The 15,490-nt window shown below is 39.0% G+C and overlaps 1 protein-coding gene across 1 annotated transcript; it reads right to left on the reverse strand.

Moving 5' to 3' along the window:
- Nucleotides 1-7,739: 7,739 nt before the first annotated feature.
- On the reverse strand, nucleotides 7,740-8,123 carry LOC141701540 (uncharacterized). The gene has a single exon (XM_074505173.1). The coding sequence runs from the start codon at nucleotides 8,121-8,123 to the stop codon at nucleotides 7,740-7,742; it is 384 nt and encodes a 127-aa protein (XP_074361274.1).
- Between the last annotated feature and the right edge of the window lie 7,367 nt (nucleotides 8,124-15,490).

A 15,490-nucleotide genomic window follows, 5' to 3' on the forward strand; every position in this document is an offset into this window, starting at 1 on the left:
TTACAAACGTCCAAATCCCAACTATTCAAACTTAGAACTGAACATTAAACATTATTATAAACTTTTACAAACTTAAACTATCTCAAAAGCTGTCAGCTAGCTGAACTCGATTAACCTGGACCCTTAGCTCTCGCACTGGATTGGGGATCCTCGCTACCAACTGGTTCCTTCTTAACTGGAAAAGAACATAAACAACATCGCACAAATGAGCTAACTAGCTCAGCAAGTCACAATGACAAGACTGAGAATAATGATCATCAAGTGAAAAGGGTTAAGGTATCAAGTGAACAATGATTAATGATTTAGAATTTGATATTATATTTTTATTTTAAAAACCAAGGTCAGGCTGCTGATCAATCATGCACTAACCCCGAGCAAGGCACACAACTCTACTCTAATTACTGGATCCAAGGCACACATTGGCCTAACTTGACCACCAATCTGGTCTGACCACGAATCTGGTCCACAATTTTATAAAATAATCCATTTCTAACATAATAACAGAATAAATAATGTAATGCAGTAAAAAAAATCATAAGCAACATTGGATGCCCAATAATGAGATGGTTCCAATTTTCACAAATGAAATATAGCTATCAAATAGTGAAAGAAATAGATAACAAAAGAATCAAAGTTCCAAGGTTATAAGGATTTGGTCTTTCGGAGCGTAAGGTACAAGGGTTTGAATATGTAAGCAATCTGATTCAGTGTTTGATATTTAGTTTGCATGTATTTGTGGAGTAGTATCGTATATCTGTGGTTCGTATTCGGGGATTTAACAATCAATGGTTCAGAAAGAATAAGGTTTATGGCCTAAAGATCAATAGCTGAAATCAAGGTTTAGGGTTCAGTGCTTCAAAGCACTTGCAATATAGGACTATCAATAAACTACAATATATCTCGAGTAAGTTCAGAACACTTGCCTGGTACTAGCTTGCTATACTTCACCAATTTCCAATCACAATCTCCTACTCCTTGACTATCTATTTCCCTTTCCTACACCTTGCCTCTTCTGTTCACATAATATAAGTATTTATCAATACTTAACTCATACAATTATATTCAGTATACACTTCTATCTACCCTTCGTTTTACCCAAATCCGACTAACGGATTAAAAGTCATGCTAAAACAAATAAACACTGATCATATAGATCGACAGTCCAAGAAACAAGTCACATATAGCACATATCACGTCAAACAATCAATGAAATTCCATTTATAAGAAGGTCTCGGGTCATAAACAGTCTTTCGGGTATTTAATATGATTTTTAAAACATTTTTTCGGAGTTAAAACGGGTAATTGGGTCAATTTTAAAGTAATAGATTGGGTTCGGTTGGCCAAATCCGGCTTCAAAATAATTTTCTAATAATTATCGAGCCATGAAAATAATTTAAAATAATATTTTAAAACTCGAAACTATTTTTTGGAATTTTTAACTCATTAATAAATAGTTAAATCTAATTAAATAATTAATTAAAATCAATTAATAATTAATTAAATCAATTAATCAATTAATTTTCGAATTAATTGACCAATTAACTAATTAATTATTAACTAAAATTAATTAACTAATTAATTCAGATTTATTTTTGAGTTAAAAAAAATTTGGAATTAAAATAATAATTTTTGGAATTTTCAAAAATTAAAAACAAATTTTTATAATTAAAATAAATAGAAAATATGTTTTTTAAATAATTTATAAACAGGAATCCTAAATTTGCAAGTTCTGGAAACCTGGGGGACCAAACTGTATCGTTTTTAAAACTACAACGGCTTGTTTGCAATTTTTCCAACCCCGTCGTCGACTTCGCCGGAGTGTGGCCGGAGAACATGATCCCGACCACCTCAGGCCACTAAACTCTCCAGAATTAAAGCACAGATCACCTGGAACTTATACCAATAATCAAAACAAATAACCTATTTCAGAATTGGCCGAAAAATGCTCAAGAAACTCGCCGGTTTCCGGCGAGCTCGACGAAAACTTTAAAATATAACTCCCTTCGAACCAGGGATCGTCTGCTAACGAGCTATACACCAATCGATTACAAATTTCAAGAGGAACAAAACCCACTCATCTAGTACATCTAATAACCCCTGGAACAAAAAGCCCTAAATTTCAATTAAGAACATTCATACGGGTTATAAACCCTAATTTCAAAATTCAAAAATCAAACTCAATTTTGAACATGTTATTCAACTCCAAATCAGTCATATGACATATCAAAATCATCAGGAAAACAAGCTCTACAACATGCAAGCATCAAATCATTCAAACAATCATACGTACAAAAATTCATATTTTTAATCAAAATAATTCAAAAATAAATAAAAATATATGAAATCAACCTTTGATTATGCAGTTCTGAAACTTGTATAATCTGATAGTACTCTTCAAACCCTTCGTTTTGATTACCAGAGCTTTCCAAACGGATTTAAATAACACCTCCGATTTGCAGTTTGATTCTTGAAAGGTTATATGAATATAAGTATTTTCTCTGTAAAATTATATAATTACTGTTTGCAAATGATTTTTGGTACGAAATAAAATACGGTAAAGGCTATTTATAATTACGGAAAATTAGTATCCCGTTGGATCATTCCGGATATAAAATAGTACGTTTATTTATAAAAATAGATCCAAACGGTACCGGTTTTCGGGATAATTATCCAAATCAGTACAATTTGTACTGCGGTCTTGGTCTCAGCGCCTGGTTACACGTATTACGAGGTGATAATTATAATAGTTTAATAAAAACATCTTGTTTATCGAAAATACGAGTTTTATTGATTTACCGAAACGAATAATTTATCGAAAATATTGCGCCGGGACCCGCACAGGACAAACCGTACGCCGGATCGAAAAAGTCGAAACATGGAAAATGCTCGGAATATTGTAATTAGGTAAGAAAGGAGTTCTCGGAAGTGTTTCGGGTTATAAAAATGTAAAAACGAGTGAAGTCGGCTGGTTCCCGATTATATAAAATAGTTTATAAATACTCGGAAAAAGAATTTATAAAATCCATAAATTTCCTATAAAATCATAAATCAACATAAAAATAAATAGAAAGATATGACAATTATCTATATTTTATTTTGGACATATAAAAATTAAAATACTCAATTTATATTATTTTTAAATATCCAAACACATATGCCACTTAACAAATAATTTACAGAATAAATACGGAACATGCATAATATTTATTTATTTGCAAAAATAGTTACACGATATATCCGAGATATTATAGATGGTCCATATTTGGCCTCGTGGAAGGCCCGTTCATTTTTCACAGTGCCTATAAAAGGCACCCCTCCCCCTTCTTTTTTCTTTTTGTACCTCTGTTTCTTCTTCTTGTTTTTTCTTTTTGCTCAGAAGCTCTTTTGAAGTTTGTCCAGGACATTTCGCCGGTGTGTCACCGTTGCTTGTTCATCCCTAATCTCTTTGTATTTTCTGCATCTGTAAGTTTCCTTTGTCTATTTTTGTTTCTTTATTTGCATTTGCTCTTCAATCAATTGTTCCATGAATCGATTATGTTGTTATTGTTGTTGTTTAGTTATGTTTTTTGTATTTTCATTTTTGGTTTCGGTTGAATGTTCGTGTATATAAGTATATGCATATGTGTTTTAGGCATATTTTGGTTTTTGATTTTGGCTAATCATGTTTCTGGAATTAGGGTTTTTTAGTTTAGTCCGGACTTGGATGTTTAGTCCGGACTGATAGTTTGGGGTTTGTATTTCTTTGAGTTGGTTATGTTTTGAGTCCGGACTAAGGTGGATTGTGTTTATTGGTTTAGTGTAATTTTAGTCCGGGATTTTGGAACTAGGATTATAGTGTTTTTGTGGGGATTAGGGTATCATGTAACGAATTTTAGACTAGATGTATATGAGTTTAATAAAATTGGAAATATTGTAGTCCGGACCATTATAGGATGCAAGATAAAAACTTGTAGAGATTTAGACCGACCTCTGTCATTTGTTTAAGGTATATGGTTCGGACTAAAGCCCGTGCCAGAATTTCCCTCGCTTGCTTCCCCGGACCTTCAGACTTTGATTCGAGTTCTAATTCAGATCGGACTGAGATGGGTAAGAAGGCTAACGCTTCGGACTTCGGAGTTATCACCAAATTGACTGTCAATAGGATCTCCCCGCGGAAGGTGCCCTGTACTCCGGAAGGGTTATGGGTTGATATCCCTAACTATTTTATTACGAGGAGCGAGGAGATAGAACACAAATGGTACTATAAGAGTATCAGGTCCGGCTATGTGAGGCAGCCAATATTGGTCCGGGGCCGTATGATCGGGTTGAGTTCGATAGGAGGTTTGTTGGTAGTATTGTAGCCAAGGAGCCGTAGGAGTTGAAAGAGGAGTATGCCGCTTTGGACCATGCAGCCCAAGATCCCTCAATCTGGGCTGCTTTCTATTTGGATCCCCGAATTGAATGGAGGTGGTCAGAGCCTGGGGAGAGAATCTATCATAGACCGGTGGATGGTTTGGTTCCGGTCTGGTTGGAGCATCTCCGGTCCGGGTGGAACCCTCATCGGCATCTCTTCCTCAAACATCTTTGTAAGTATGAATATAAGCTTTCTCCGATGCAGATAACTCCCAATGGGATAAAGTGGATGCCTTAATTCATTGCTTCTTGCAATAAACTTAAGCTTAAGCCCACATTTAAGTGGTGGCAACATATCTTTAGTTTGGTCCGGTCTAGCCAGATGCCGCTGTATGAGATTCGATTCCGGGCTGCGGAGTGTGGCTACGGTTCTTCTTACAAGCCTGTCATTCAGCAGTCCTTATTGAAGCACTGGAATGGGGAACTGATTATGCTGAGGGGTTTGGATTTGCAGTATCTCCCTCATATTACTGCTGAGGGAGTCCGGGCTAGGTTTCCTAGTGATGTTCTCTGGGGAGACGCTATCCGACTAGTTTTTTTCTTTTTGTGAATGTTTGGGTTTTCAGCTAACCTGAGATACCTTTATGATGCACAGAACTATGCATAGGCTAGGGTGTAAGTGCTTTCTCTTAGGTTCGGACTATTTTCTGTATATTTACTGCTCTTTAGTGTTTGGTTTTTGTAAAGTACTTATTCTGACTTGCATTTTGTTTTGTGTTCTGGCAGGTTTACCTCATTACAATCCATATATGTCTTTCTCAGTGTACATCGATACCTTGAAGGGTTTAGGGAGAGCCTTCAAGCTGATAAAGAAGGCTGCAACTGGTGGGTCTGGATCCAATCCTTCTCTGAAGGAAGGCTCTCAGAGTAATGCTGTGTCGAGGCCGGAGAGTGTTGGTGTTGAAATGGGTCCGGAGAAGGATTCTGAAGTGGAGATAGGGGTAGAGTTTGAAAACTTGGAAGAGTTTGAGCCTCTTGGGGAAGTTCCTGAAGTGGAGGTTACCCGGAGGAGGAAGAGGCTCCGGAGTGTTGGTTCGAAACCTCCTCGGGCTGAAAAGGCTAATGTTGGTGGTGAGTCTAGGGTGGACAAGGGAAAAGGTGTGGAGGTGGAGTGTCCGGAAAGGAGTAGTCCGGGGCTGGATTTGAAAGTTGCTCGTTTTATGATTGAGATTCCTTCACAAGCTGACTGGAAGGAAATGAATGCTTCCGGATTTGATGCCACGATGAAGGAATGTACTCGTCTCTGGGGCCAGGTATACAATGTTTCTTTGCTTGCTCCGTTTCTTCTGTTTTTGCCTTGTAAGTTTTCTAAGATTTGTAACTTCTTCTTTGTAGTTTGGTGGTTACATGGCCGGAGCTGCTTCTCTCTCATATAAGGAATTGAAGAATGCCCGGACCACGATTACTGACAAAGAATAACGAGATTGGGGAGTTGAGGGATCAGATTATTATGAAGGATACCTCTCTGTCCGGACTAAACACTCACATGAATGATATGACATTCCAGGATGAGAGTGCTGAGAAGGACGTTTCTGATTTGAAGGCAGAATTGGCTGAGCTCTGTAAGCAGTTATCCGCTGTTAGATCGGAGGCTGAAGTTATTAAAGCTTTTAGGAAGTATGAAGAATATGATAGGGCTATCGCCAACGCTGGTGCTCCGGAGATTGGACGTTGCTGGATTGTTGCGGAGAAGCATATCAAGACTAATCCGGAGGTGGATTGAGATAGCTTTGTACAAGAATTTATTAAGGCTAAGCAAGATATCGAGGCTGGATTCGGGGAGCCTGAGCCCTTTGATGGTCCTTGCCCTAGCTTCCTTCCGCCAACTGTTCCGGATTCTTAGATATTTGATTTCTTGAATTTGAATTCTGAACTTGTATTTTTAGACTGATTATTGATGTGTAACTATAATATCGTACTTGGCTTTGGGTACTCTTGGTCCGGTTAATATCGGTTTATTTTCTTTTGTTTTCTTTTATTTTTACTGTTGTATTTTATTCTTGGCTTAGAAATTTTTCTAAGTTAATGTGGATGCTCTAGTCTAGACTAATCTTTGGTTCGGACTAGTGGTGGCTTCTGAGGAAACTCTATTCTAAGTAAATATTTTTTCTCTAGTCCAGACTAATAATTGGCCCGTACTAGTTATGGTTTCTTTACTTAGAAAATTAGTTCTAAGTAAATTTGTTTGCTTTAGTCCTGACTGATAATTGGTCCAGACTGGTGGTGGCTTCTTTAAGTAGAAAATTAATTATAAGTAAATATGTTTGGTCTTGGTCCGGACTAGTGGTTGCTGTTTACTTAGAAAATTAATTCTAAGTAAATGTGTTTGCTCTAGTCCAAACTATTCTTTGGTCCGAACTAGTGGTTGCTGTTTACTTAGAGAATTAATTTAAGTAAATATATTTGTTCTAGTCCAGACTCATAGTTAGTCCGGACTAGTGGATGTTGTTTTACTTAAAAAATTAATTTTAAGTAAATATGATTGCTCAAGTCCAGACTCATAGTTAGTCCGGACTAGTGGATGATGTTTTACTTAGAAAATTAATTCTAAGTAAATGTGTTTGGTCTAGTCCAGACTAATCTTTGGTCCGAACTAGTGGTTGTTGTTTACTTAGAAAATTAATTCTAAGTAAATTTGTTTGCTCTAGTCCAGACTAATCTTTGGTCCGGACTAGTGGTTGATGTTTACTTAGAAAATTAATTCTAAGTACATATGATTTCTCTAGTCCAGACTCATAGTTAGTCTGAACTAGTGGATGTTGTTTTACTTAGAAAATTAATTCTAAGTAAATGTGTTTGGTCCGGTCCAGACTAATATTTGGTCCGGACTAGTGGTTGCTGTTTACTTAGAAAATTAATTCCAAGTAAATATGTTTATTCTAGTCCAGACTAATCTTTGTTCCGGACTAGTGGTTGTTGTTTACTTAGAAAATTTATTTTAAGTAAATATGATTTCTCTAGTCCAGACTCATAGTTGGTCTGGACTAGTGGATGATGTTTTACTTAGAAAATTAATTCTAAGTAAATATGTTTGCTCTAGTCCAGACTAATATTGGGTCCGGACTAGTGGTTGCTTTTTTTGGATAGATTTAATAAATTTAATATAGAGAAATGCTTTTCATTAATCCAGAATTTCATTCATACAAAATATAAGGAAAAACAAATTGGTTGCTTGCCATATTGGCTACAAGATTTTGGTTGCTTTTTTGTTTTTTCCTATTGGTAGAACTTCCTTAGTCTGAGTCCATGCCAAGTATTGGGGACTTCTGAGCCATCCATGTTCAGGAGTTTGTAGGTTCCTAGTCTCAGGACTTCCTTGACCTTGTATGGCCCTTCGCATTTGGCTATTATCTTTCCAGTGTTTGTAGGATCTGATGTTTCTGTGTCTCGAAGAACCAAGTCTCCAACTTGGAAGTTTTTACTGTGGACTTTTTGCTGAAATGCTCCCTGGTCTTCTCCTTGTATCTCTCTATCTTTTCTACAGCTTGGTCCCAGATCTCATCAATTAACTCCATATTTATTCTAATTTCTTCTTTGTTGGCTTCTTCATCAAAGTTTATTGCTCTGTGAGAAAGAGATCTCACCTCAATAGGAAGCATTGCTTCTGTGCCATAAGCTAGTTTGAATGGAGTCTCTCCGGTGCTTGTCCTAGGGCTTGTTTTGTAGGACCATAGTACGCTTGGAAGTTCTTCTGGCCTTTTTTTTTTGCTCTCTTTGAGTCTCTTCTCCATACCCCGGAGCAGGATTCTGTTGGTGACTTCTACTTGCCCATTTCCTTGGGGATATGCTACCGATGACTTTTTGTGCTAGATCCTGCGCTCCTGGAGGTAGGACTCGAATACTGATCCGATGAACTGTGCTATATTATCTGATACTAAGACTCTTGAAATCCCGAACCTCATCAAAATATTGTCCATAAACTTTATGCAGTCCTGCTGGTTTATGGTCCTCATTGCTTTCGCTTCAACCCATTTGGTCATGTAATCAATTAAGACTAACAAGTACCTGAGATCTCCTTTGGCCCAGGGTCCCATAATGTCAATACCCCAGACAGCAAAGGGGATTGGTGATAGGACTGAGGAAGGTAGGACTGGGCTGATCCGGGACACATTGTTGAAGAGTTGGCATTTCTTGCATTTTTTCACGAACTCTATTGCATCCTGATGAATAAGTGGCCAGTAATAGCCTTGTCTTATGATCTTATGAGCTAGGGCCTTTGCGGACATGTGATCTTCGCATATCCCTTCATGGACTTCCATTAAACAGTACTTTGCTTCTTCTGGGCCGATGCATTTTAGAATAGGAGAGGAGAAGGTCCTGAGGCATAGTAGTCCTTCTTCAAAGAAGAACTTGGATGTTTTTGGATCTCTTCAAAGTAAACTGAGTAGTCTAGATCTGATGAGTTCCGTACTAACTTGGATTGAATATCCGTTTCTTCGTTTTCTTCTTGACATGTCTGAAGAACTTGATGCTTTGGGGTTGAAGCTAGGTAACTTTGAACTAGTGCTTGATACTTTTCCAGAATAGGGTCATTTGCTATGTATTCTCTGTTTGTTTGCTTGACCACTATCTAGATGTCACTGTAGACTTTTAAGTCCTGGACCCTCAGAGTCCTGGAGAGCTTTAGTCCTGCAATCAATGCCTCATATTCCGCACGGTTGTTTGTTACCGGGAAACCGAAAGATATAGTTGTTTAAATGGTGAATCCCTCGGGACTTTTTAGTATAAGTCCGGCTCCTAATCTCTCGCTTGTTGGAGAACCATCTACTTTCAAAGTCCAGGACGGATTTGCATCTTGGTTTATCTCCGGATCTATGCTCATTGGCTCCGATTCTTCCTCCGGGAAGTTGCATTCGATTATGAAATCAGTTTTAATGGTTGTCCTGGAATGAAACTTAAATTGAACTGGCTTAACTCCACATACCAATTGACTAGCCTTCCCGAGACATCTGGCTTGTGAATTATCTTTCTAAGAGGCTGATTTGTGACCACTTTGATTTCTCTTCCTTGGAAGTAGTGCCTGGGTTTTCTTGAAGTTGTGACTAAGGCGTAGGCGGACTTCTCTAGTCTTGGGTATCTAGTTTCCGCATCTTAAAGAACTTGGCTTACGTAGTAAATTGGTTGTTGTTTTCCATTTTCTTCCCTGATTAGGGCAGCTCCGACTGCTTGTGCTCCCGCTGATAAGTATAAGTAGAGAGGCTCTCTTGGTTGAGCTTTAGTTAGGACTGGTGACTTAGAGAGGTAGGACTTGATTTCCTCAAATGCCTTTTGGCACTCTAGACTCCAGTTTACCTCTTTTTTGTTACTTTCTCCCTTGATTAAATCGAAGAATAGTAAGAACCTCTCTGATAGCTTTGAGACAAACCTCCTGAGCGCTACTAGGGATCCTGCTAGCTTCTGCACATCTGTCTGGGTCCTGGGAGCCCTCATCTCCTGGATTACTTTTATCTTCTCAGTATTAGCTTCTATTCCTTGGTTGCTGATCATGAACCCTAAGAACTTGCCTGCTCCTACTCCGAAGGTACATTTCTTCGGAGTCAGTTTAAGTTGGTTCTTCCTCAGGTTGTCAAAACACTCCTTCAGATCTTCTACTTGTCCTAGTATAGTTATTGATTTGAAAATCATATCATCGACATAGCACTCCAAATTCCTCCCAATTTGGGACTTGAATATCTTGTTCACGGCTCTTTGGTAGGTGGATCATGTGCTTGTCAGTCCAAATGACAACATCACATAAGCATAAACTGCTCTGTGAGTTATGAATTCTGTCTTAGGTATGTCCTTCGGGTTCATCTTGATCTGGTTGTATCCGAAGAAGGCATCCATGAAACTGAGCATGATGTGTCTGGAGGTGGCATCTATCAACTGATCAATATTGTGGAGAGGTTATGGGTCCTTCGGGAATGCATCATTCAAATCTGTGTAGTCCACACACATTCTCCATTTGCCATTCGACTTCTTTACCATGACAACATTAGCTAACCACTCTGGGTATTTGATTTCTTTGATGATTCCTGCTTTGAGTAACTTCTCTACTTTTTTGTCTATTTCCTTTTGCCTCTCTAGGGTGAAATTTATTCAGTTCTGCTTGACTGGTTTTCTGTTAAGGTTGACGTCCAAGCTGTGCATTGCTATGGACTCATGTAGTCCGGGTATGTCTCTTGGACTCCAGGAAAACACATCTTTGTACTCCCGGATCAAGGATTATAGTCTTTCTTTGAAGAACTCTTCGAGTCCTGAACCAACTTTCACCTTTTTGTTAGGACTGCTTTCATCAACCTGGATTTCCTCTATTTTTACTGCAGCTTCGATTTTTGCTTGTTCTTTGGTTGAGATCATTTGATGAATTCGGGCTTCGGAATTCTTGTTCTAGTACAGGTTTACTTATTCCGATTATTTTTCTTTGGTTGCTTTCATCGTAGGACTACTGTCTAGGGCCTGATTTGTCTTGTCGACTATCATGACTTGGTTGCTTGTCGGTCCCTCTGAATTTAGTATATTTGCTTCCGGGTCTGGACTTGATTCAGTGAGTTGTACTTATTTTGTTGTTTCTTCCCTTGGTCGGGGTCGGTGTTTCTTTATACTTTGCTGTTTACGAAGGACTGTGGCCTTCTTTTTGTTCTCTTGGTGGGTTTCTTCCATGACTAACCCCTGGCTATAACATGTTTCAGCAACTCCATAATCTCCTTTTATCTCCCCGACTCCTGTCGGGGTTGGAAACTTGATTTTGAGACGGGAGATTGAAGTTATCGCTTGCATCATGGTAAGAGCTGACCTGCCGATGATTCTATTGTATGATGAAGGAGTGTTGATGACATAGAACTTGATGACATGAGTTACTTGGTTAGGAGCAGTTCCAAAAATGACATGTAGATACAATTTCCCTTGAATCAGGACTAAGTTATGTCCGAACCTATAGAGTGGGTCCTCCCAACAATCATTTGAGCGGATGCTCCCTAACTACATTCGATCCACTGTGTGCTTGAAGAGAATATTTACCGAGGAACCATTGTCTATCAGCATTCTTCTTACTTCATTATCAAAGATGTCCAAGGTGACAACTAAAGCTGTATTTTGATGAGGGTTGACTCCTTCATAGTTTTTACTGCTGAAGGATATCACCAGATCTGGGAGTGATTGGATTGAGAGCACTTCTTCGCCAAAGTCCGGGCTCCGTGATGGGGAATGGGAGCCTCCTAGGACTATATTAACTATGTTTTTTTCTCTCTTCTACACCTCTCCTCTGTTGTTGCTGTCCCGGACCAAGTACTTGATCAAGTTTCCTTTCTTTACTTGGTCCTCGATGAAGTACTTTAGTGATAAGCAGTTCTCTATCTTGTGCCCGTGTGTCTCGTGAAAATCGCACTGCCTATTGTAAGGCCTGCTCTCCGGAGGAGTTTGCATTGGCTTCGGAGGATAATAGAAAGGTTTATATTTTACCTCCTTCAAGATTTTCTCCCGGGTCATGTTGAGATGAGTCCAATCCGACTCCTGCTTCGGCTTCCGGGGCTGCTTCGTTGGTCCAGTCCGACTGGAGTAGTTTGTCTTACTTGGTTCTGCTGGTTTTGCTTGAACTTCTTGTACTGATGGTAACCCCTTTCGGTCGGCCATCAGAGTTTTTACTCCTGGATCCCCCACTCCGGGTCATCCTCATTTCCTGGAGTATATCAGTTTCCTTTATGAATCTGGCAGCCATGGAGTAAGTTGCTTCCAGACTTTGTGGCTCCTTATTGATCAGTTCCACTATGTATCTTTCATTGTGCTCCAAATCTATATTTCTCCTGAAGATGCTCAGAGCTTCATGCTCGTCCAAGTTGAAGACCTTGTTGATTGCTTCCTGGAACCAGCGCATATAGGCTGATAGGGACTCATTGTCATGCTGGCAGATGGTTTCCAAGTGACATATATGCATTTCATGTGTCTTGTTTGCTTGAAATCTTCGGAGAAAAGATGCTTGGAACTCCTTTTAACTATGGATGCTGCGGGAGGGGATCCTGCTGAACCATCTATGGGCCCCTCCCTTAAGAGTTGATGTGTAGAACCTTGATTTTGTCAAGTCATTGTAGTAATATATTTGTGCAATCTGGCTCAAAGTAGTTCAAGTATTCTTCTAGGTCTCCCAGACCGTCAAAAGAATCGAAATTATAGTGCTTCAAGTCTCGCTGTCGGGAATAGCCTCCAAGGAGTGGCTGGAAAAGTTAATGTTTCCCCAATTTCTACTCCCGAGTCTCTGTCCATCTTCTTTTGCAATTCATAGATCATATATTTTAGGTCTTTCTGCTTCTCCTCTTCTTCGTTATCAGAAATCAGCTCCGGAGTGGAATCTCTCCGGGCTCTTTTGGTCCTGGACTTGGCCAGTAGCTTTTCTTCTTCTAACTGCATTCTTTTCTGGATCTTTAGTTCGAGTTTTGCTTCTTTTTCCTTTCTGATTTGCTCCCGCATCTCTTCTAGCCATTTTTGCTTTGTCGCTTTTGTTTCTTTCTTGTTTCTCTGATCCTTTTTGTTCTTCCTACCCTTATCTCCAATTCGGTTAAAGACAGATCTTTTAGATTGATGGGAGTCCTCGGACTCCTCCGGTTCTTCCTCAAGTTCGGCTTCTTCCTAGAGCCGTGTTTGCTCCTGCCTGTAGAGCCGGATTGCTTCTACCAACTCATTACTTGTGAGGTTGGACATATGCTCGTCAGCCACCGAACATTAGTGTACTTGTATTGGTTCAGTTCAAAGAGGGTCCTGACATTCCGAGTGTGGACAATCCTCTCCATAACTAGAGTGTGTTGAAGTGGTTGCTCCTAGAGTGTTTCTTGTTCGGCTCCCGGGTCCTGAGCCTGGGAATGGTCCGGCTCCTGGACCTAAGTGCTAGCAGAGGGACTCCCAGAAGTATGCTTTCCTGCTCTTGCCATTTTCTCAAAATTACCAACAACTAACAAAAATTTCCAACTAACAATATTGATCTAAGGTTGCTTTTCGAAAATCATAAAAACTATTCAGAACAATTGAAAACAACTTTTTGGGACTAGTTCAAACAATCTTCTGGGACTGGTTAGCAATATGGTAGAATGTATGCAAACTAAAGCAAAATATGGGTTCTAAAACAGTAGTAATTAACAGTAACATATACACATGTGGCTTAAATCAACGAAACTGGGTGCACACAAATGTGGCCTAAAATAACGAGCACATACAAACGTGGCTTAAATAAATGACATTCATATTTATGAGAGGGTTTGGTTTCTTGGGTTCTTACAAGTTAAATGAATGGACTCTTTAAAGAGCTTGATGATGAAGGTAAATCTAGGGGCACCGAGGCCCAAGGATGGAGAGCCCCTCCTTCTAGCACCAAATGATAACTCCTGGTGGCGGGGCTGCTCCTTCGATGTCATGCCTGGATCCTTCGCCGTGATGGTGGTGTAGATGTCGTGAGGCTCCTACAAAACAACACCGGAAAGGGGGTTTGGGTCCCGTGGCGCCTCCGGTGTGAGAGTAAGAACTCACTTTTGGGGAAGATGAGGATAGATAGGAATGCAAGATGGTTGTATGTGTATACGAGTGTGAGAGATTGATTAACCCCATAAGCTTTTCTCTTTTTCTCCTTGGGCTAATAATAGCCCAAGGGTAGGGTTTAGGGGTTGGTACCTTTTAATCGTAATCATTGATTCTAGGAGCGGAGGACACCTGGCTGGAGTGAATGTTTTACACGTGTCGGGACGGGACTGGTTGGGGAATGTTCTAAAGATCTACTGACACATGCCTTGTTTATTCCCATGGTTTATGGGTGATAGTTGTACCTATCATGTGTTTCGGCATGTGCCTCACGTGCTGGGACCTTCCAAGGTTGGGCTTGCGGGACTGGGTTAGTTAGGACTAGTAGTGTGCGGGACTAGATTAAGTTAGGAGTCCGGGCCTGGTCCTTGCAGGAGCTATATGTACTATCAATCCTAGTTCAAATCTATGTGGATGATATCATTTTTTGTTCTAAAAATGAAAAATTATGTCAAAGATTCTCAAGACTTATGCAGAGTGAATATGAGATGAGCATGATGAGAGAATTAAGTTACTTTCTTGGACGTCAAGTCAGTCAAAAAAGTGACGGAATCTTCATCAGTTAACCAAGTATGTTAAAGATTTATTGAAGAAATTTGGAATGGTTGATTGTTCACCTGCATCAACACCTATTTCTACAGCTATAAAGTTGGATGAAGATAGGAAAGGAAGAAGTGTAGACATCTCATGTTATAGAGGAATGATTGGATCTTTGATGTACTTAACTGCTAGTAGACTAGACGTTACGTTTGCAGCATGTTTATGTGCAGCATTCCAAGCCAATCCAAAGGAATCACATTTGATGGTTGTGAAGAGAATTTTCAGATACTTAAAGGGAACACCAAACTTGGGACTATGGTATCCTAAGGGAACGGGTTTTGAAGTTGTTGGATACACATATGCAGATTTTGCTGGATGTAGGGTTGATAAAAAGGGTATTAGTGGAAGCTGTCAATTTCTTAGTCAAAGACTTTTATCTTGGTACAGTAAGAACCAACAATTTGTGTCAACTTCCACAGCTAAAGCTGAATACATAGCTGCTGGAAGTTGTTGTGCTCAAGTGCTTTGGATTAGAAATCAATTAATAAATAATGGCCTAGTGTTACACAAAATCCCAATTATGTGTGACAATACTGGTGTTATATCTATTGTTGTTAATCCAGTTAATCATTCTAGAACTAAGCACATTGATGTAAGATACCATTTTACTATAGAACATGCTGCAAATGGAATATTGAGCTTATTTTAATTCCAACAGAAACACAACTAACTGACATTTTCACTAAATCTTTGGATGAAGCAACTTTCACTAGACTTGTTGGTGAAATTGTAATGTTAAATTCTTCATCCTAAAGGCAAGAACTTAGCTAATATTTTGTAGCAGATTAATTTCTAATAAATCAGAATTAATTTGATTTAATTAGAAATTAACTGGAATATGATTTATAAATATTTCAGAATTCTCTGCAAATTTATTTTTCAAAATTCAAAATTCAGCTTGGAATTTTTTTTTCAAATTCTAATAAAAATTGTCTAGATGTTAATTTACATTTGCAAT

This window comes from Apium graveolens, unplaced genomic scaffold (genome assembly GCF_009905375.1).
Source record: "Apium graveolens cultivar Ventura unplaced genomic scaffold, ASM990537v1 ctg403, whole genome shotgun sequence".
In the NCBI taxonomy this organism is placed as follows: domain Eukaryota; kingdom Viridiplantae; phylum Streptophyta; class Magnoliopsida; order Apiales; family Apiaceae; genus Apium; species Apium graveolens.